The 22,624-nt window shown below is 39.2% G+C and overlaps 1 protein-coding gene across 6 annotated transcripts in view; it reads right to left on the reverse strand.

Moving 5' to 3' along the window:
• Nucleotides 1-22,624, reverse strand: part of ZFYVE26 (zinc finger FYVE-type containing 26) — a 48,110-nt gene that overhangs the window by 18,969 nt on the left and 6,517 nt on the right. For 3 of the 6 annotated variants that reach the window (XM_088167118.1, XM_014869430.2, XM_014869428.2), the window contains exons 6-26: nucleotides 21,734-21,898; nucleotides 20,549-20,637; nucleotides 20,114-20,274; nucleotides 16,723-16,905; nucleotides 15,472-16,128; nucleotides 14,717-14,806; nucleotides 13,947-14,015; nucleotides 13,186-13,337; nucleotides 11,759-11,957; nucleotides 11,170-11,433; nucleotides 10,870-10,989; nucleotides 10,441-10,605; nucleotides 9,313-9,540; nucleotides 7,828-7,933; nucleotides 6,365-7,101; nucleotides 5,600-5,796; nucleotides 4,623-4,727; nucleotides 3,917-4,039; nucleotides 3,247-3,423; nucleotides 1,863-2,109; nucleotides 649-747 (exon numbers count right to left, since the gene is read on the reverse strand). In XM_088167118.1, coding sequence (XP_088023244.1) covers nucleotides 649-747; nucleotides 1,863-2,109; nucleotides 3,247-3,423; nucleotides 3,917-4,039; nucleotides 4,623-4,727; nucleotides 5,600-5,796; nucleotides 6,365-7,101; nucleotides 7,828-7,933; nucleotides 9,313-9,540; nucleotides 10,441-10,605; nucleotides 10,870-10,989; nucleotides 11,170-11,433; nucleotides 11,759-11,957; nucleotides 13,186-13,337; nucleotides 13,947-14,015; nucleotides 14,717-14,806; nucleotides 15,472-16,128; nucleotides 16,723-16,905; nucleotides 20,114-20,274; nucleotides 20,549-20,637; nucleotides 21,734-21,898 — 4,333 coding nt within the window. Of the gene's footprint in view, nucleotides 1-648; nucleotides 748-1,862; nucleotides 2,110-3,246; nucleotides 3,424-3,916; nucleotides 4,040-4,622; nucleotides 4,728-5,599; nucleotides 5,797-6,364; nucleotides 7,102-7,827; nucleotides 7,934-9,312; nucleotides 9,541-10,440; nucleotides 10,606-10,869; nucleotides 10,990-11,169; nucleotides 11,434-11,758; nucleotides 11,958-13,185; nucleotides 13,338-13,946; nucleotides 14,016-14,716; nucleotides 14,807-15,471; nucleotides 16,129-16,722; nucleotides 16,906-20,113; nucleotides 20,275-20,548; nucleotides 20,638-21,733; nucleotides 21,899-22,506; nucleotides 22,540-22,559; nucleotides 22,596-22,624 lie in introns of those variants that run through there. The other 3 variants (XM_088167119.1, XM_088167120.1, XM_014869429.2) reach the window with 3 other exon arrangements.

The raw sequence follows: 22,624 nt of genomic DNA on the forward strand, positions 1-22,624 counted from the left end.
TCTGCAGTTCTAGTTCAGGCCCATCACTTGCTAAGAATTACCATCCTTGGAGGTCTGAGGATATTCTGTTAGTCTTTCCCTGAGAGCACACACACACTGTACATCTCTTGCATGACTTCCTAAACAGAACCTGCAGAAGAGTTTCTGGTTGTTTCTTAGCTACAAATATTCTCAAGTTGTTCTGGCTTAAATTACTTAGTTTCCATTATTTTGTGTCTGTGGGCTGTGAGGGGAGCAGACAACATAAGGTGTGCTGTTTTCCTCAGGTCACAACAGGGATCCTAGGGAAAAAAATTCAAGGAGCACAGAATGGCATACCTAGCAAACAAACTGGGAGAAAATGGCTGTGAGGGGTTGATCTCCACTGGAGAGTTGGTTGGTGAGCAGGTGGTGGGCAATTGTATTTTACAGCATTTGTTTTTCTTGGGTTTTGTTCTTCTTTTCTGTTTTTCTTATCTCCCTTTTCATCATCATTACTATATTTACTTGATTTCAATTACGAAACTGTCTTTACCTCAACCTACAGGTTTTACCCTTTTCCAAATCTCCTCTACATCCCACATGTGAAGGGGCTGGTGTGGGAGTAATCAAGCAGCTGTGGTTGCTGCCGAGGTTAAACCCCAACAGGCACCAAGGTCTTAACCTTACCAGTAGAACTGACAGAAGATAGTTCTGATGATCCTGATTTAGACAATGCTTCACACTCCAATACCTGACTGAGACTTTCTTGAATACGTATCAGAGAATCTAGGACAAAGGAAAGAAAGAGGAAAAAAAATCAGAGGATAATAAATACTGGTCAATACAACTGTTTTCAAGGGGATTAGAGGAATCCATTCACAGGAGTATGTAAGAAGGTCAGCACAAAACAGGGCTACTTATGGAATTACATATTAATGTTTGCATGCAAATTAAGTCCACAGCAATTAATGCAAAACTGTATAAAATTAAATTAACTAAAAAACAAATAAAGGGATCCTTATCAAAGCAAGGGAGTAATGACAGCTATGGGAACAATATAGCAGAGTTTCAAAAACAATTGGCTAATACAAAATGCTCATAGCAAATATTAAATGCTTCACACTGCAGTGGAAGGAACATCATACTTTCAAAGCTGTAGATCATCTGGCAGGAAGAGACAGATTAAGTCTGATGCTTTTATGTTAGCAAGAGCTGCATCTTTAAATCACAAAATGAAGTCAACACTTGAAAACTGGCATAATGCAAGTTGGTACCATTATCAGCAGGTATAAACAGATACAGATAGGTACAGAACCATACATTTTTAATAGTGACACAAAAGCATTGGAATGGATCTGCAGCACCCTCTGCTGTTCCAGTTCAAAAACCGCCAAAGAAGCTAAGTACACGAGACTCAAAGACAACATGGATGAGAAAGGATTGGCAAGCCAGAAAGGAGAACCGTAACAAAACTGTTAAACACAACTACCAGTCTAGAAGTTTTCTATATGGAAAAGGAATAGGACTCTAGTAGGAGGAAATACTATAGAAGACTAAATCCCCATTCTACTTGAGGGAAGATGTAGCTGGCTGCAGGCTTTAGAAGTGCTTAAGTTGTCAGTGACTTTGCATTAAACAGGAGTAAAATAAAACTCATCGGTATTATAAAGGAAAACAAACCTTAACAAGGAACAACAGCAAAAAGTCTGAGAAACTTTTGGAGCTGTTGGCCTTTGAAAACACCTATTTACAAGAAAGGCAAAGACTAAGAATATTTTCTGGGCTAGAGGGAGACTGGAAGCATACATCTAAAAATGTTATGGCACGATTGCTGAAATTATTCTTGGAGGATTTTGGCCCTTCTTTCCCAAATGAAAAACAGCATTCTGGTAGACAGTTACCTGATCTCTTTTCTTTTAATGTGAAAGGGAAGTTGAGAGCCTTTTCTGCATACTTGGAAAGCAAATTGTCAATGTCCTCTACAGTAAAACCAATTTCCTGCCCAGCTAAGAGCTGGTGCAGTGTCTGCACAGCTAAAGCCACCCAGTCCACCTTCATATTCATGAGGAGCTGTTCCAGCATGAGCAGTGGCCTTGAGGAGAGGTGGACGTAGTTAACACGGGAGAGCTCAGGCAGAGTCAGCAGCACCTGAGACACCAGAGAAAAAAATGTATCACAAAATTAAACACCTTTAAATTTGTGTTTCTGGGAGATTAAACAAACTAGCACAATAACTTATGTAGAGAATGGGATGACATGTGGAGGTCACAAAAAGGAAGTGGGATTTCTTAAATCAACTCCAACTTCTGTTACAAAATTGCTAAGAGGATTTGCAGAATCACTTAGCTTCTGCTTTCCATTCTATAAAACACTGCCTCATTTCAGAGGATATGGAAGAGTGGAAAATCTTTTGTGACCTTGTGACAAGTATGGTGTAGCAGAGTACAGCACATTCTCTTGCATAAATAAACTTATAAAAAGCATATTAGCCCAATCCTTAACCTCTTATCATTTGAGGAAATGTTAAGAGGAGAAAGTAAGAGCAACTCTCCTCTAGATGGACAGTTAATATGGATGCTTTTCAAATTGAGTCATTTCTTCAGAAGGAACAAGTAAGCAAACAGGCAGCCCAGCAAAATACTGTTGTGACACGCACTGGAGCAAGCGGCTGTTTACAGTCCTACACCAAAACAGACATTACCAAAAGCACTGCATTTTGTTTACATGTAATGCATTCAACTAAGGTAATCTGCTGATTAATGCATCTATTCTGCTGAGCACAGAACTTGTGTAAAGGCAGTGGCCATCCAGAAAGGGGAGTGACAACATCCTTCACCTCTGGAAGGCACTTGGGAGAAACATCAAAAAAACCACCATACAGGTGGGCATATATAGGACACCTGGTGTTACCGATACAGAGAGTAAGTTGAGGATACTTTCTTCTTCACTTGGGACAAAGACAGCAACTGTTCTAATGAGCTCCACAATTTTACTTCATTCCACCCTATCCTCTTTCAGCCTGTGTGTTCCTCCACTCCCCACAGCTCAAACACAAGACTGCTTTGCTCATAATATGGAACTGCAAAACTGGAAAAAGGAAAGAGAAGCTTTAAGCCATCTCTGACTTTCCTTTGGATCCTGAGATTCAGGATCTTAGATCTGATGTGGTGAGAATGCTCTGGTAAACCCCGCAGGCTTTTTATATTATGGAAATATCATGCATTACTAAATTACTTATACAGCTATTTACTGCTGTTATTCCCTCAAGGCAGGGGTTTTACTGACCTTTGATCCTATATAGAGTGCCTGGATTTCATTCCGGCGTGCAGTTGTCAGACTGGCATAGAAGTGAGCTGTGAGGTAATCAGCCAAGAAGTGAGAGGCTGCCAAGTTGGGATGCTGGTCAAGGGACTGTTCACTGATGGCAAGGCAAACACCAGGGTCTTCGATTCTTTGTAAAAGCTACAAAACCAAACAAAACACAAGGAAACCCTACAGCTTTCCTGGAAGGCAGCCTTCTGTCCGTGACAGTTTATTACCCTACAACGTTCCAGCAAGAAAATTAATTCACTCTCTAAGTGACAGCTCCATCATTACTAAAACCAAAGATGTTCACACCACTAATTTGGGCACTGATGCACAGCTGACTAATTCATGTTATTAGTTTCACTTCAGCAGCACTAACATGCTTCATTATGATTTTTCAAATGAAGGGAGCCTTGCATTTCCATGTAAGTGACATTTGTGCTATAAGGTCCCAGAACTAAATTGCCAAGCTGGAATTTTACTTAAGTAGAAGAGGGGAGAGCTAGGATCTTAAAAGGTTATCCAAGCAAATAACATCTCTTAAGGGTGGAACCAAAAAGACCATGAAAACACACACAGTGAAGGCAGAGAAAACAGCTGTCAACTTATTTCATCTGTGGATATGAAGCTGAGAGTGTCTTGCTAATACCTGCAATGCCTTTTCCATGTCTCCCATCTCCAGTAAGTGGAGAAGGTGCTCACGGTGAAGGTTGATCAAGTCTTCTCTTGGGACAGGATACAAGTGTCCCCATTCCTCACACAATTCATAATCCTAAAGAATAAAAAAAACCAAAAACAAAGTAAAAACAGAAGGACAAACTCTACCCTCCCTGATACAGTTGTTTCTCCCAAAGTTCTGAGCAGGAGATTCTGTAGCTTAGACTCCTCTCCCGTATAAAAAAATAAATAATTACATTGACAAGGGAAGACGATAGTCAATTTCATCAGTCACAGCCTGCATTTAGAATACCTTGCTTACCTTACAGTAAACAAGTTAGTTTTTCAGAAGGACACTTAAAGCCAGCCAGATCTACAATATTAGCATTTACCTAATAATCAAATCTGTATTAGAACCAAAGTTATGCTATTTTAAAATCTTCAAAATTGTAAATGAAAAGAATGGGCTATATCTCAGAGTAGGAGTTTTAACTAAAACACAAGAATTATTAACCACATGTAAATCTTGATATTAAACACAGATCTGTATTTGTTTCTGTAGCACAGAGCTGAGTAAAGGAATCCTTCCTCCCAAGGAATCTCCACTGATCATTGTTTTAAAATGCTATTTCAGCGAATTTATTTACTCAAAGTTTAATGCACTCTAATTCAACAAAATTCACATGATGATGTCTAACCTTTGCTTTTAGAATGATATTCATGACAGCCTGAGGGTCATCAGTGCAGGCTTTTTTCAGATCCTGCCAGTCATTCCACAATGGTTCATTTTGCACATTCAAAATCTGAAAAAGTTAATACAGAGTAGCACAAGTTCAAGAATTTTAATTTATGGCAATCAATAGCCTAACAAAACAGCTGAGCTGATCACATCAAGAGCTGCTTCATAGAATGAAAAATTCAAAAAGGAGACCCACATTTATCTATAGCCCTTTTCAGGGATGATGTAATGCCCCTGCATGCAAAAAACCCCTCCAGTTTTCAGAGATGTGAGTCTAAAAAGCACATTTATAAGGGAAGGTTTTTTGAAAGATTAGATGGCAATAATTATGGATGCCAAAGTACACGTTTAATGCAGATGTTGCTGGCACACAGAAAGACAACTGAACTCAGCAACAACAGTTAGCAGAACTCCCACCAGACAGAACTCAGCAGGGGTGACTCCTTATTTTGCTGTCTGGCTTTTCAGTCAGTGCTGAACTCCAGGCCAGCCTGTCTGATTTAACCTGTGTATCTGCACTATGCTGCAGTTAGAAGAACTGACTGCAATACAGACTTGCTCCTTGCACCACTCGTCTTGAACACCATCTGCATTTCTTAAACTTGTAAAATTATTAACTGCCATGGAACGCTTCCAGAGACTCTAGAATTTGTATGAAATGTAAAATACTTTGTAAAACAATCAGACTCACACAAATGTTTGTACCTAAACATGCTTGCAGACCTGAATGCTAACAGGTGAGTGGGAAAGTTATGAAGGATGGAAGCTGAGTGTTAACTTCATACTGTAGTACTTCACATGAGCTGTTTTGGATAAGACTTGAAAAGCTCTCATGATCAAAAAAGAACCAAGGGCTAAAGCTTTTCAGAGGGCAAGCAATATTTGCTTCCTGCTGCCTATTTCATCTCACTGGTTACTTCAAAAACGACCCTGTACCTTTTGATAAACCTTAAGTTCTTTCCTCCTGCTCTGCAGATTGGCTTTTAGTTCCTGAGGTATGTCCAGATCAGAAATGCAATAAGCCAAAATTTCCAGACAGGCATCAAGGGGCCATTTGTCCAGACAGCGCAGGGCCAGTCTACTTCTCAACACTGCATTTTTTACTGGGAACAAGTATTGCCAACCATCCTTATCTGTGGAGGAAACAAAACACTAATTTGAAATTCAGTTTCTATAATCCAGAAAATAAAAGAAAAAAAATCCTTATCCTTGCTGGATCACATCAACAAAAGAAACACTGCCAGGGCTTAAAAATCTTTGTAAGAGTCATTCCAAGCATCAATATTTTGGGAAGCATCCAAAGTTAGCATGAGATACTTACTATTCAGACTCCAAAAGACACCTTTCACAGATAACATCATCCATGCATGACAATGACACTGCTGTAAGAGATGTTCCATTAACAGCAGCACAATGATTACTGTGTCCTGATGTAATCAGCTCTTCACATAAAAATAACACCACAGATGCATTCCAGTTCTCTTGTACTAAATTGGTCATGATTTGCACATTTGTGAAACAGAAACAACACCATTAGAGAAAGCAAATTCAGGATGAAGAAAGGAAAATTATATATTTCCGTGTCTGGATTTGTCCAAGGACCACTACTTTACTTTCTACATCTTGATCCGGGCTCCATTCTTTATTAAAAAAAAAAAAAAGGAAAAAAGAAGAAAAAAAGCCTGACTTAGTCCTTCTTACCTTCAGCAGCTGCACAACTCAGTACAGCATCCTTCACATTGATCACTTCCTCCACATCCTGACTGTACAGATCCAAGACCTTCAGAGTTCTGTCCCAATCCTTTGCTGCAAGAGCTTGTTCCAAGATTCCCATTAATACTTTAACAGCTGTGGTGGAATGTAATCCCAGGAGAACCAGAGACATGTATGCCTTGCCAGAGAAGACAGCAGCCAAACTGCCACCTTCCTCTTGATTCTGAAGCGGGTCAAACATAGCAAGAAGATATCGTTCCAATATTGGGAACTCCTTCAACAGTGTCTCACACTCCCTGGAAATCTGTTCCAAGCCTAAGGGCACTTCCCGTTTGCCCCGAAATTCCATCCAAGACAAACCTGATTTGTGAATTTTCTGTATATTAGATGCACTTAGACATGCCACTGTAGCCATTAGCTTTGACTGAGACTTCAGGAAGTCCAGGGAGGAGGCAGTCAGTGTGTGCTGGCTCAAGTCATTCACAGAGGATGAGGCCTGAGTGGAGATATCCTCAGAGGTCACAGCAGAACTGTGAATAGGTATTTCAACATCTGGCAGGCAGTGGTGGGCACACTGGTGTGTCAAGTTGCTGATGTTTGTGAGAAGAGACTTTGCCTGGCTGTTTTGTCTTGCATTGCACAAGGACAGTGGTTCACAGCAAGAGTTAACAATGACTTGCTGCACATTCAGGTTCAATTCTTCTTTAGCCAAGAGAGAAGAAAGTCTGTAGGATTGAAAACAGAACCAGCTTACCCAGCACGTATAAAAGGTACTTTATAATTACCTATTTTCATAAATCTTCCAAATGCCTTGAGAACACAATATTATTCACATGTACATACACAACATTAAATAAACTATTTTAACTCAAAGCTTATGCTGCCATTCCTTTACAGAAAAGGAACTTACTCCTCAAACACTGACTTTTACCTAAATGCAAGCTACTAAAATAGCTCACTATTAGCGCTCATCTTTTTAAAAGCCACCTCATCAAATCAGACAGTTTCCATGCCAACCTAATTTCGTAGTTGCAATGGAAGGAGTCTAGATTAGCCAGTTTACCTGCTGACCAGGGCAAGAGTCATGACCAGTATTCTCAATAAGATCTACTGGCCTACTTTATTATACTACATTGACAAGCTGCAAGTGCACTCCTCTGAACTTTCACACAGTTAAAAAAAAATCCACATAATTTCACTCTCACTTCACAACAGATAGCACTTGTTAAAAATATGGAGCCACTATTCTCCCAGAAATCTTCACGCTGATGGAGAAGGCACTGACTAAGCTCCTCCCTGCACACCAATCCTTGCAGCATCATGATCAGCTGGTGGGACATACCAGGCTCTACCACCTGTGATAAGTAGCCAAAGAACTTAATCATGGCTAAGGTGAAAGTCACCAATACCAAAATAACCTACAAGGAGTACATAAGCTGAAAAGCACTGACCTGTCAGGATGAACTTGTCTCTCAAAAATAAGCTGGGAAAGCAGCTGAGTTGGACTCTGCTGTAAGAGTATGAACGGGTTTCCCACTTTCACTTCTGCAGATCCATCTTAGGGAAAAAATCATCAGATTAGTTATTATAATACAAACACATTAGCTGAATACACTAACCAACTTTTATTTAGGAATATAAATTTTAAGGCCCTGAGTCTAAACCACTTTGACTAAATTCAGAGTTCTAAATTCACACTAGAATGGTAAAACCCAGAGTAAATTGAAAAGCAGTTGTGATTATGAATATACTTCTCAATCTTAGCAATATTGTGTTGGATGTATTACCAAAACAGGTAGAGTAGAGATTCTTCAGCCTTTAAGCAAGATCTAGGCTCAAACAGTTTAGTAACTCTACGTCAAACTTTCACCAAAATATGTATTTGAAGTGAGAAGTAGAAAACATGCAGAATTATTTTCTGATGAGTCCCTGGGTGTTGACTGGTGAGTCCGTGCTCTATCAATGTCAGTTAACAAGAGAATAGGGAACTCACAAGTGTACAGGTACTCTTACATAGGAGTGGAACTCTGGCCACTACTGCTGGGAAGCATTTGTATCCACTACTGAGTTATGTCAAGTAACTTTAGACACATTCTCCTAAGTTTACCTTTTCCTTTCATCTTCCAATACAATAACATTTTCCCCAAACTTGCCCAGCCCTGGAGTATTTTTGTGCACTTTTAGGCTTTGGCAGTTACTCAGTGAGGACAAAATTATGTCTATGCAGAAGTTATGGCTGGCATGGCAGTGACCTGAGCTGAACGAGCATGTCTACAAACAGATTTTTGTCCTTTTTTCTTATCCTCTTGGGAAGGTATTCTCTGAAATCAGTACTGTGGTATTTTACATTAGTGCAGCTCAATTAGTCTCAACTTTAAAACACAGATAAGCATTTTTACTCCTAGCACAGTGAATTGTTCTGCTCTTCTGACAGCTTTATGTGCTGACAGTACATTTCTTTTCATGGACCAACATCATCTGCTGATTCTATAAAAAAATTCTGCCTGGTGACCTCTGCATGGCCTTCTACATACTCTTTTCTTATCCCTGTGGAGCAGCAGGGTGCTTGCTGCCTCTAAGGCAGCTGTAAATTATACAGTATGCTGATCCACTGGATGCAAAAATCAAACTTTCCTTACAGGGGTAGTGCTAAGAATTTTTGGATATCAATGGCTGTTTTGGCACCACTCTAAGTGAATTGCAGAGTCTGGGTCAGTAGTTAGCATTTCTGTTTTCATTTTCCCACTCACATCAACTATTTTTATGTGAGCTATGGGTAGCCTAGGTATTATGAAATTTAGTTGAAATCAAAAGCACAGGTAGAAGGTACATTTGGCAAGGAACCATTTTTGCACAATTACTTCCCAGAATTAGGCCAGACTACACAGTGTGAGTATCTTCACCTAGGCTCAGACTTTCCAGCAGAAACCCCTTACCTAGCTCTGCATTCAAGCTTCGTAACACCACAGCAGCCAGTGTAGTGATGTAGTCAAGGAAGGCCTTCACAAAGTTTGTGTGCCTGCTGTTCTCTGGCATGGTTTGGGCATGCTGGTCAAGAGTTCTCAGCAGGAGCTGTGTTTGGTTCCAAACCAGGTGCTTCTCCAGCTCCGTTGGTTTGAGAGAGCCCTGCTCCACCAAGGTGCCAAGCAGGCTCCCTTTAGAGTCTGGTTTAAGAGAACAGATGCACATCCAACATTCAAGGATTAAATGTCAAGAAGAAAGGAGGCAGGGGGGTGGGGAAGAAAGAGAGAGAAATGCTTTAGCTTTATTTCTTCTCTGCAATTTTAGGTCTCGGTTTGAGCATTAGAATTTAACCAAAAGCAAGGGAGATTTTTACTATAAGCATTATAATCCAATTAAAAGCAAGAGAAATTTTCACAGCAGAATAAAACTACAGTTCGTCTAAATTGGCCCTGACAAGTTAGAACTATATTAAGGCAGACCTAAAATATATCTAGTTTTGTGTCATTAACATTTATTCTAAAACACAGGTGCTGACCAATTCTTAAGCTCCATAACATTTAGCCCTTAGAGGTCTCCTAAATTTTTTTTATTAAATATTTTAAGAATACCCAAAAGACGTTTAGAAATTTGGTGAATACAAAAAGAGAAACACCAGTGCTATATAATGAAGAGAGATGTAAGAAAAAGCAACTGTGGAAAAAATGAGATGTTTTATGACAGTCCTATGAAAATTGAAAGGTATTATGATATTATAAAGGTTTTGTAAGTTTATCTCCCATTGTGTTACTAAAAAAAAAAGAGAGAAAAGCAAGAGTAAGAATACACCTAATTATCTGTAAGGTGCCATGTTAAAATACACTTAAAAGAATTCCTTGCTAGGACTGCACAGAAATAGGACAAATAATGTCTCTGACAAGTTCAGGATTTTAGCTGCAAAAACAAATACAAGAATTACAGATAAATCTTACCCTTTGCATTTATGATTCTTAAAATACGTATTTGTGCATATGTCAAAGAACACTACTACTAGATTTATTGCTGCCTGAAAAGGCCAAAGCAAAAATTTAGATACAGACTTTATGTTTACAAAAATAACTCACCCACAGAACGTTCAACACATGTCAGTGCTTTTAGGATATGATCCAGGTTTTGTGATAGAACAATTTCATTAGTAATACTTTCTTCAGTCAAGGTGGGGTAGCAAGTTTGCAGGAGGTCTACAATACTGCATCGAAAATGACTCCCTATTTTCTCATCTGGCACCTCTACAAAAAGGGAGAAAGAAACAGAAATTATAACGAAGACATGAATGTTTTTGTATAGAAGAAGGCCCACAAAACCAGAAGTATATTATAATACAAAAAACCAGAGCATTTCAGATTATTCACGATTTAGCTTGGGTCACGTCCCCCTCACCTTTTTTGTTAAAAATATTAAGCTAAAAAAGGGGAAGTTCAAATTTACATTGCAAGAGAAAACATGAATTTAAGCACATTTCAACAGAAAGCCTTATCAGCAAAGCATCCTACCTGGTCTGGATTGACCTTGTGATGTGCAGGAATAGTTGAGAATTTTACTTATTTGCTGGAGAACTGCTGGAAAACCCTTTACACCTTCACAGTGCAGTAAAACAAAGTCAGGTCGGTGGCCTGGAACAGTCATTGTGCAAAGGGAGACAAAATCAAAGTTAAGAGTGGAAAAAGAGACACTAATATGAAAGTAAGAATTGAGCTTTAATTAAGACCTGGGTGTTAGCACAAACAATACAGCATAGAAGGCATTTTCTGTTCCCAAGCCCATGCTGATAAACATAAAAATCAAAAGCCTACCCCGAGTTTCAAGGCTGTTGTAGAGTCTTCTTTCTGCTGTCTCCAGAAGCTGTTTGCATGTCTTCCAAAGATGGCATTGAGTACAAGCTAAGTCAAATGCTGCCATTGCTGAAGGATTGAGGTCCTCAAGGACTTCTCGCAGAGGATCAGTATGCTCCAGCTGGATGTTCCTGATCCAGAAGTTTTCTTGAAGAGTAGGGGCAAGACTTCCAGAAGTTGCAAGCAATTTATCAGTAACATCCGAGATTGAATAAAATACCATACCTATATGTGCCATCAAAAACACACAATCACTGGTTAACAGCATTGTTACATCAGATCCTGTAATGGGTAACTATTTTTTAATCCTTATAGAAAATAATTCCGTAGGTGGCCTGCTTCATGGACCAATCAATTACTGTAGAATGGATGCAACTAATTGGGCATCAACAGCAAGTTTTTAGCAATCATAGTCTCTTTCTAACTCAGAGAACCACCACTTACCCTTCTGAACAAAGACTACATTCATTTTGACAGTATTCCAGTTGCTTTCTCATATTTTTCACTTGTCCCCAACTCTTTGTTAGAACTCCAAAAGCCCAGTCCTTACCAGCTGCTGCTGCACTCCCAATAGCTTGCAGTGTTGAACGGCCACTGCCAGACTTCCTGATGCCTCCAGTGCCATCTGATGCTTGATTCTCAATATTGTGCTCCACTCTTGCCATTTCTCGTACTGCTTCTTGGTAACGCTCCATGAAAACCAATTCACCATAGCAAGGGGAAGTCTCCAGATTAAACATCAAAGCCACCTTTCAAAAGTAACAACAGATGTAATTACAGAGCATGTCAAATCAAGTTTTCAAAGGTCAAAGAGCTTAGGGGGAGGCTTTACAGGAGACAAAGGAATAAAATAAATACTTTAACTGAAAAACGTCCCCACAGACACAACAGGCTGAAGTGGTGGGGTTTTCTCCCAGAGAGTTTTAAGTGCCTAAAAAAAAGGCCCCCTCGTTTTTCAACGATTATTATAAAATTTACCTATTATTTGCCACAGGATGAGGGCTTAATTAAATTTCATAACTCACACCTTTTAGAATGATTCTTCACAATTTCAATACACTATGTAATGAGAGATATCTATCAAGTTTGCCTCCAAAGTAGACTATTTCAAATAGATTCTTATTCAGCAAGGAATACCTTCTCAAAATTTAAACACAGAGTAGCTAAGCAGAGCTATGCAAGTTCCTATTATGAAACTAACAAAAGAACACAAACTAAGCTTGAGTGCATTATCATTGGTGATACTGAAAATCAAGGCAACAAAGCAAAACAAAATGCTCCCTTGGCCCTGTAAGTAGGGAAAAGGTGAAGTGGCATGCCTGGAATCAAACAGAACTGGCTGAGCAGTAACCTGATGTCAGTGCTATGTTTAAGTGAGATGAATTGTGTTAGTATGTCTATCTGAAACTCAGCCAGGTCACAGATTTTTACAGAAGATCCAGTCCCTGATGCACCTCAAGATTTTTTTCAGTGCATTTAGCTCAAAAGCCACACAGAGAAAGGTATGCACAGCTGTGAGGGAACAAAAGATCACAAACATGCAAGACTGTCAATTTTCAAGTTTTTCTGCCTGTTTTCAATAGCACAAATTTAGTCTCAAAACATACCTCATTCAAATGAAAGTAATCACTGCTTTGGCCAAGGAACACCTTTGCATGTTTCTACCAGGGTTATAAGTGGAAGACTGTGACGGTTTTGAAAAACTGATTAAATAAAGCAGTTCAGGTGCTGCTTCCTCATGAGACTTCACATGAGCTCTTTGTGTTCTTCAGTCAGTTGAAACACTATGCTTGACTAGCACTCATCAAATATTTGCATGCATTGAGAACCCAGGTGTAGAGAAAGTATTTTCATATAACAAGGCAGAAAAAAACATCTGTGCATCTGTGGGATGTTGGTTTGGAATACCTTTGGTCCTTCCACTTGCTTCTACTTCTGAAGTGATTCTTTCACTTGAAATACATGCAACTTATTTACCTGGTGGGCTTCCACAAAGTTTCCTCTCAAAACACAAGAAACTAACAGTGATTCTGGGGGGGAAAGCATCATAGGAATGAGGGAGTTCTGCTGATGTGGTCTTGCCCTGCTTTCCAAATCACTCAAGCCAGACACACTACTGGTACTTCCCTCTGCAAGACAGAATTAATCAGTATACTATTAGGGAAAACACATTTCACCAAATAACAGTCATCTATCAGATAACAGCATTTCACATATTTAACACAAAAATATAGGAGCAGAATTGCAAGCAAGTTTTAGGGTAGAGGTCAACTGTTAAAAATTCTCATAACAGGGTTTGGTCAGAATTTGTAGTTTGGATCTCATCCCCATGCAACACTTTTCAGCAGTTACATAACATGCACACAGTGCTGGGCACTGTTCAATATGGATAAAGGGAGAAGTCTAAAGCATCTGACCTATTAGATCAGTCCAGCATGCCTAAGCATGTCTCAGCTTACATGACTATCAGTTCATTAGCTTTTTTGATGGTTTGCAGATCACTACATTGCTTGCATACTGTTTCCTGCAAGCCAAAGATATCAAGAAAAATCTAATTCTCTTATTCCAGAAAAAGACACATACTATTCAACTAGAAAAGAGTCATCCAAAAATGGGAGCTCTGAGAAACAAAAATATATAATTCTGTCCTGCACACAGCAGTAATTCACATTAACCAAGCAAATTCTTCATCATGTACGTTAAAAAGACAAAGGAATACTACTTTTGTGGCTAAATACCTGAGGTACTGGTGCTTAACTCGCTACTTGTGCTTTCTAATGATGGACTGGAAGTTCCCTCTTTCCCATCTAAAATGGAAACAAATCAAAATCACCACATTAAATACATTTTTACTAGACAAGGTAATTACAACCTACCACAAATAACAGATTAGGCAACCTCAAGGGATTTTCAAGAGTATCTTGTAAATGAGCCACCACTGACATCTATGATAAATGCAAAAACTGCTGATTTGAAGAAAATGTTGGGCTAGAGACTATATTGGCCCATCAGTGACTCACGTCAGGTACTTCGAAGCTTCTTATTTTGGAATACGCTGCTCCAAAACCAGACATGCCTTTCAAAGGCCAAATAGAAAAAAGGTGAGGAACACAACTTTGTCCTAAGACTGCCAATTTATGCCACAGATTCCTGTTAATTCACATCCCAGATAATACCGCATACAAGACTGAAAATATACCAAAATAGTCATAGGACATAGTGGAGAAAGGGAAAAATTAGTACTGCAGTTGAAGTTCTCCCCTGCCCCAAATCAGACTACGTATGGAAGAAGTTATTTGTGCAGATGAGCTTTAGAAAACAACCTCAATCCAAGTGGAACTGGACTAAGACACTTCAAATCACTTAGAAAATTAAAGGAAATAAATCTAATTTAAATAATAAATCTAATTTACTCCTAGGCCATGAAATCTAATTGCATTCAGTTATGAGCTCAGCAAAATTTTGCACATTTCAGAAGTGTCTTCTCCAAGTCACTTTTTCAACTCACCTGTCTTGTACCTCCGGTATCTACTTCGTTTCTTAAAGCTGGAGCACCTGATTAAAGAGCAGTATCTCCTGGAGGCTGCAAGCTGATTTTCTGTGAAATATTTAAACAGAAACATTACCAAATAGCTTTATAGAGGGAGACTCGACAAACAGTTGAACAGAAGTTTGGAAACTAGCAATATTTAAGGTCCAGATTGCAAAGCCTTTCTTGGGACATGGAGCTTACATGATCTGAGACACACAATAAGCTACACACGATACAAGACAAAATCTCAGAGCAGTGCTAACAAGTTATGGGCTATGGAGAAGGGTGGGAAACAGATTCCTGAGTATATTGTGCCAGCTACTTCAACAATCATCCAGAATAATACAACTTCCTCTCATACATGTTCCTAACATGTTTCCAGAAAAGGCTAAATCAACACTGTCCATGAACAAGCTCAGACTATTTGGCTTGCATTTGATCCAATACCACCACGTTGTCCCTTCCCATCATTGCAGTGTGACTTGTGACAAAGGGGTGAGACAAAAGCAAACAGGAGCAGTGCATCCACAAAGGGGAGGGAAAAGAGAAAAAGACCCAAACTTTCTGATTGGAATAGAGATCACGTCTGTTGGAAAATGGTGCAAGAACCAGGTGACTCTCCCACTATCTGTCAAAATGTTCTCCCTCACTAAGATGCTCACAGAATTTAGTCTTGAGGTCACTGTCTGGACAGCTGTAACATATCAGAAAATGCCAAATACAAAGCCTACCTGCATTTCTGTTACTCATCACCACCTTGTACCGCCAGTGAGCTTCAGAAAGGTATTTGGAAAACTGTAACATGCGACTTCCAAAGGCATCTCTGCTTGCAGAGAGATTCAAGCACTCAACGAGCTCCAGCTCTTCACGAAGCACATTACTGGAGTCCCATGGGAGAGAACTCTGAATTTCTTCCAGGTGGCTGAGCAGCAATGTGAGGAAGGCCTCCATGGCTACATCATCCACTAAAAACCCAGTAACACCACTGGTGAAGTGTTTCAGATCCAGGTAGCATGGCTTAGAGGTTTCACAGCTTTTGCCATCTAATATAGAGTCACAAAGACGTTGGGTATCTGTGTGAATTGTTTGTGCAGCCAGCAGATGCCTCTCTGATTTTTTTTCAGCCTCTGTTAGGTGTTGTGGACTTTGTGAGGTGGAAGACCGCCGACTGGCACTGTGGCCTTCTACACTCAGAGCAGCACCCTTTTTGTCAAGGTCTTCATCCTCTGCATAGTCCTCAGGCAGAGGAGTCTCAATATAGAGGTCGTTATAGGAAACGAAAAGTAAGGAGAAAATATTTTCCAAAACCTCCAGGCGCAGAGGAATGGGAACACTTCTTAAGAATTGCTGACACTTCACAATATACTGAGGAAATAATGAAGAGCAATCTGTACAATTCAAAACAAAAATAAAGAGCATTTACTACATTTTTCAGGGATTCCTTGCTCCAACTTGTTCCTTTTAAGAAAATCCCAGAAGAGGGAACTAGCCCAGGGGCTCAGACCCAATCATTCCTCCAAAAACTAAGTAAATATATGTCCAACATTTTACATTTAGAAAGGTAGTATGTCTCCTCCCTCTGAGCAATGCCAGTTATCACTTTGATAATGCACAATGATGTGCAAATTCAGATTACACCCATTCTAGCTATTAAAATAGTTCTAGCTCTGGTAAATCATAAGCTCTTCCAAAATTACCTGTCACTATGATTCTATATCTAGTATTACTTCCTTTTAGCACTATATTTTTTGTACAATTACCTTAAGTGTTTTAAAACAAGGCCAATCATACCTATTATTACTAAAGATAACAACACTCAAAGAAACACCATTATACTTGCTTGCAAAGCATCCACAGCCTGCTGAATAAAATACCATATGTACACAGGGTGCAACATCATCCCAATACTAAGTGACAATTCAGAGCCCAGCAATTGGATGGAGGAGCACGTGTTACTGAACCTGAGAAAGGAGACCGATCACCTGCTGGTTCTCCAAAAGCTGCATCCTCAGGGATATCACCAAGAAGGCTGTGCACACAATCCTTGCACTTGGCATGCCTGTGTGAATTCACACAGAGAGCATAGATTGCATACTTCATGGCACAGAACGCTCGGAAGAGTGCCAGGTTGCGCTGCTGACTCAGGGTGCTAGGGAGGGTGGCTGCTGAGGAAGGAAATCAGGGTGGTGAAGGGGTAGGAGGTAAACAAGAAAACAAGTTAATTTTCTCTTGCAGTTCCTGCACAGCAGTATTTATCCAGTCTTTTTTCCCCCAGTGCTGTTTTTGTCTCAGCTTTGATCTGTTTCACTCTTAGAAAAAAAATCCCAAACAACGCAACCCACAACAGATGGGCACAGAAAAGTCAGGTCTGCATCCCCTTCTAAAAATGAAATTTTCCGTGCACTTGTGTAACAGGACCTGGCTACAGCACAGAATGACCAAAATCCCTCACAATGACTCTCTTTACCAGTGCATGGTTAAGCTGTACTGCTGCATTTACAACAGAAGGGCAAATCCTGCTTCATTTCAGCATCTTAGAATTCTGTGTTCTAGTACGCAGTAGAGTAGGGAAACAGTGCAGACAGGCTACGACTGTAGTAAGAATAGAGTACCACCACCTCTTCAGATTTGTACTAATAAACAGATATCATGGTTGATTCACAGTGGCTGACACAATAGATCAAATATAATCTGCAACTGATTAAAGAAGCACAGGTCCCACAGTTCCCCTCACACATTTATGATAAAGGCAAACTAGAGAAGTCCTGTACCCACTTCTCCTCCCTTTGGAATTTTTTCTAGTAAAGGTATCACATGCCAGAGACATGATCCCTTCTTAGTACAACAGAACAGAAGAGCTGCAAATTGTAAAAAAATCACATCATCATCCCCTTCACCCAGGAACACAATATAGTGTCATATATTCTGTTGTGCTGAGTTTAAATGAATTATCCATCTACTATAAAAAGGTTAAAAGAACCCCACAACAAAGAAAAAAAGCCCTGACAACCACACACAGTGTTAAATGAGTGCTTGGAATCCACTGCCCTGTATTCTTATACAAGAGATGGATTGTCCCTCTACCTATTGTCATGCAGGAAAAGCATTAGCCAAGCTATTTTTTTAAAACAAAACACTGATACAAAGCACAACGTACTGACAATGTCCACATCCAAATTCTGGAACTGAACAAAACCACCTAACATAAAAACTGTTTCAGCACTGTCCTCCACCAAGTTTGAACATGAATGCAAAGAAAAGCACTGAACTTTTCTGAAAACTACAAAGCAGCCAAAGCAAAAGGACTGAGAGCACAAACAGCTGGAAATAGTTATTCCACATCACTGCCATTCTAAACAGTGACAGTGATGGAAAATATAATGTAGACAGCAGACAGAACGGAGGAGGCATCCAAATATGAATCCCTTGCAGAACCTACATGGCCATTGAAATTCTACTGCTGCCCAGAAGCTCTACACTAACATGTAAACAATCAAATAGCTCTCAATACCACTGTTTTAAGAAGACTTCAAGCAGGTAAAACCAGATATTTGATAAATACAAAACTCTGGAAAAGAAATAGTTAGATGAAGATACTGAAAGACAGATATTGGTAATCAAAAATAAGTTTAATATACTTTTGCCTCACATGTGGATAAACTTAGATGCAGTGAGTCTGTGTCAGTATTTGTACCTACACCAATCCTTTTCCTTGTACCAATAGTGAAGAACAATCCTTTAATTAATAGCACTGTTTTTCCTATGCCAGAAATACTAATACCTTCTTCTTGAATACTGTAACTCATGAGGAAATTGCTGCTCACCGTGACTGATCAAAACCAGCGTTATGCATAGCCTGAACTCAACTCAAACTACTCTGGTTTCACGACTGCAGCTGATAGATATGTACTAAAAAGAAGGGGAAGAAGGGAAAGCATGTGGAGTGATGGGAGGAAAAGGCCTGTTAACACTACTACATCTGACAAAACAGAAGTTTATGACTCCTCTCTTCCCTTTACGGCTCAAAATAGATGATTTTAAAGGACATTCTATTAAGCTAAATTTATAAAATCATCTGAATTCTGCAATAATTGATTAAAAAGGAGGACTTGTCTGCCATTAATTATTTCCATAAATTAATGCAACATGAAAAAAAAAGAAGAGAAATCGTAGCTAGAGTTCTTTTGCTACAGTCATGCAGCTCCCAGAAGATATGATGGGACTGACTCTTTCTGCTTTTGAAAGGCTTTGACAGAATTTAAGCAGAAGGTAATTAAAATGTAAGAACTGACTAAAAATCCCCACAACACCAGCAACAACAAAACCATTTCAGACAGCAGGACATTGAAAATAAGGATATATAGAGAGTCTCAATCCCTACATCTTTTAAGATTATTCAAGACAAGTGTCATAATAATTTTAACACCAAAACCTGTAAAAGTAGGAATAGAAACCAACATCTCAACAGCATGATATGGAAGGAAACCTGCTTCCCTCTAGGCAATCTGGAAAAATCTGTGCAGCATCCATCACTGAGAGTTCTCCATGCAACTCAGGTTGAAATGACACATGTTCAAATTCAGAAAAATAATAGAAATATTTAGAAAATAAATACTGTGGCTTCTTAAGTTCTAGTACAAGCAGAAAACAGTATCATTATTAAGAGGCCCTATCAGAAAACAGCTTCAAAATTGCAGCAGCTGAACCTGGACACAGGCTGCAATCAAAGCAGTGTCCAAAGAGAGTCACTCGTAAGTGATCCAATGTGTTTTGTAGTTGCAGGTATTTTAGGCACCCAACTGGAACACGTGAAGATGAGAGAAGCGAGGCAGGAGTGATGTAAACACAGGCTGTAGCTAAGTCTTACTGATTTAAATACTAAATTTAAATTTGGTAACAGTATTAGAATAAAAAACCCTCACGTTCTATCTCTTTCAAAAATGAAGATGTAGTACAAGGTATTGTCAATTTCATACGGTTTTGCTCTCTGATTTTCAATTAAAGTGCACTGAAGTACAAACCATACGCTTCCCTTTCAAACGAAAGGTATTACAAAATACAGAAGTTACAATGAGCAGCATATATCACGAGCATGATCAAAATCTTGTTACCATCTTGAAAAAGCTCTTTCAGAGATCTGTTCTTGTGAAATCAAAGAGATCTCACAATTCCTTCTTCAAAGACAATTACTACCCAAAAGTTTTCTAAAATAATTTCCACATGCTCTCTAGATTTCTTCCACAAAACAGCTGGTAACTGTTATCTTCCACAATTACAGAAGCAGGTCAAGAGAACAAATTCTGGCAGAAGTACTCAACATACATACTCAACAGATTGTGAGTTTCCTGTATTCTCACAACCCTACACATTTACCCTGCATCTGTTGGTCTCCAGCAGGAACTTTTTGAAGGAGCTCAATAACATCATCCTCATTCAGTGCCAGAAGATTGGTGAGATGATGCAGAGAATACATCGCAGTGTGGCAATCCAGATTGTGCAAGTGTTGCAACAGAACCTTCCTTGGGACCGTAATACTGCAAGAGAGAACAAAGAGGTGGCACAGATTTAAGTCTCAGCCACATTTAAAGATACAACTCCCACTCTAATTGTGATTGAGCCAAACTACTGCAATTAAAAAGAAAAACAATGAGCATAACTGCGGTCCATGAGAAATTTCAAGAGCTTGTATATGCAGTCACTATTAGATGATTAGTCAAGAAAATAATACCTTCTCTATTTGTATGCAAAGCTGACTTAACTGGTAGTATTGGGAACATAGCTTGGAGAAAGTCCTTCTGTTCATTTTACCTGTTTTGCTGTATGCACCATTCAAGAACTTCCACATGAGCCCACAGCCCATCACAAAAATCTTTCAATATTGAATCATTGCACAGATCCTAAATGGAAAGACAAATAAAATAATCTCGTTACAACAAATCTCCCAGTCAGATAGCAGAACCAAGCTTGTGTTACACATGCATGTTTGCAAGACTTCTTTACCTAGTAATAAATTTCAAATACAGAAAAATGCCAGATTTATTACAAAGCCAGCAAAGGAGAGCTATTGTGACAGACCTACAGACCCTACAACCCTTTTCAAGAGTAGCTTATAAAATGCAAATTAATGCTTCTTAGTAACAGTCTAAAGCTAATCTCTAGAACTAAACATGTACTAGAAAGATGACATACTGGGTAGCAGATGGTTATTCTCCTTTCCCACGTGCTTTTCTACTACAGTGACTGCCTGCTAAAATCAGATCTAAGAGTTTAACTTTGCAGAAGTTTTTTTCAATCTATTTGCAAAATAGATTTTTGGTGTACTACCAACAGATAGTAACTCCCTTAAGGCAATACCAGCTTAAGTCAGTACTGCAACCCAGCAGTACCAGGCTCCTTGTCTCCCCACCTCTGACATCTAAGCCAGTCAGCAGGCATCATCTGAAGTGCAATTGCACCTTCAGAGCTGGAATCCTGTCTCTTTTGCACAGATGAAGGCTGCTCCCAAACAAGGCGGATCTTTTGCTCACAGCTCTTGTCATTTATCATTTTGCTTTGAGAATGAGTATGGGGAATTTCCAAGCTACTCTGTTGTTAAACTCAGGCCTGAATTAGTCACTACCCAGGGATGATTCACCGGAGGAAATTACATGAGAGAAAGACGCCTCAACTCTTTTCAAAACTAATCAACAACCATTGCTGGTTTTTCTCTCTATGCTGTTCATGTTAACCGCAAAGGTTGTTTATGAGTTTATGCAAAAGAAACTTTAAAATCTCCTTTGCAGTCCTACTGTCTTCACAGCCAAGAAATAAGAAGAAAGGCAAATGTCCCATAATATTATCTATATACGACTGTACTATCTTAGCTTTCTAAATTCCATTTTGAGGAAGACTGCTATTCTCACCAAAAACTCCCTGGTTTTACTTGTTTTTGCAAACAAATTGCATTATCTGGACTCAGATTGGGATAATGTCATTTACCTTCTGCTGATTTACCTGAGTTTTGTGTAGAGTCCATAGCAATGTTTTTGCTGATTCCAAGCTTTGGCAATGAGTCCATCCTAACAACACCAAGAGCCGGCTAAGGGGGTTGAATTCTCTCCTCAACAAGCTCTTCAGGCCTGAGTAGTCCTCTCTTTTTAGTAAAGCTAATGCAGTCCCCTAGAAAATAAAAGAAAGAAGTATTAATTTTTCCAAAATGTGGAGACCCATAATGCCTGGCAAACTATGTAAGCAAGTAGCCATTTCAATATTAGCTTCACTAAAATAGTGAAGTTCTGCACCCGGAACTTCCCTAAACTTATATTGTCCAAGCCATCAGGGTACTCATCAGTAAACATGTCTTGGAAGAAAAAAAACACCATTTCAAATGCTTACTGCAAAGCCAACTCACATTCCACTCTACATTACCTTGGCATTCCCTCTATTCATTACATCATGCAAAAGATTTCTACAAGCACATTATGCAGAAGTTGAAACGTGCTCAACCTTAGAACCTCACACTTTAACAGTGACCACCTGCCTGTATTCTATTTCTTCTACGTACCTACATAAAAATCAATTTATTAATAAAATACTATTTTCACCACAGATTTTACCGTGCAAACTAGTCTCACTGCCTCAAGTCTACCAGAATCAGAAAGCAACAAGTTCAAGATCATGAGGCAAATGGTGTGTCCAACAAAACCACAAGCAGAAAATGAGACTTCTTAAACCCTGAAGATTTAATCTTTAGTCTGCATGCAGATGAGCTCTTCCAAAAATCTCACCAGTAGTTTTATGTTCATTGCACTACTGCAAGTAGGGATGTTATCACCATTACCTCCTTGCTGCTATTAGTCATCATCCCTGGCAAACACTATTTGAATACAAAATGCTTCTGTGCAC

This window comes from Sturnus vulgaris, chromosome 6 (genome assembly GCF_052056855.1).
Source record: "Sturnus vulgaris isolate bStuVul1 chromosome 6, bStuVul1.hap1, whole genome shotgun sequence".
Lineage (NCBI taxonomy): Eukaryota > Metazoa > Chordata > Aves > Passeriformes > Sturnidae > Sturnus > Sturnus vulgaris.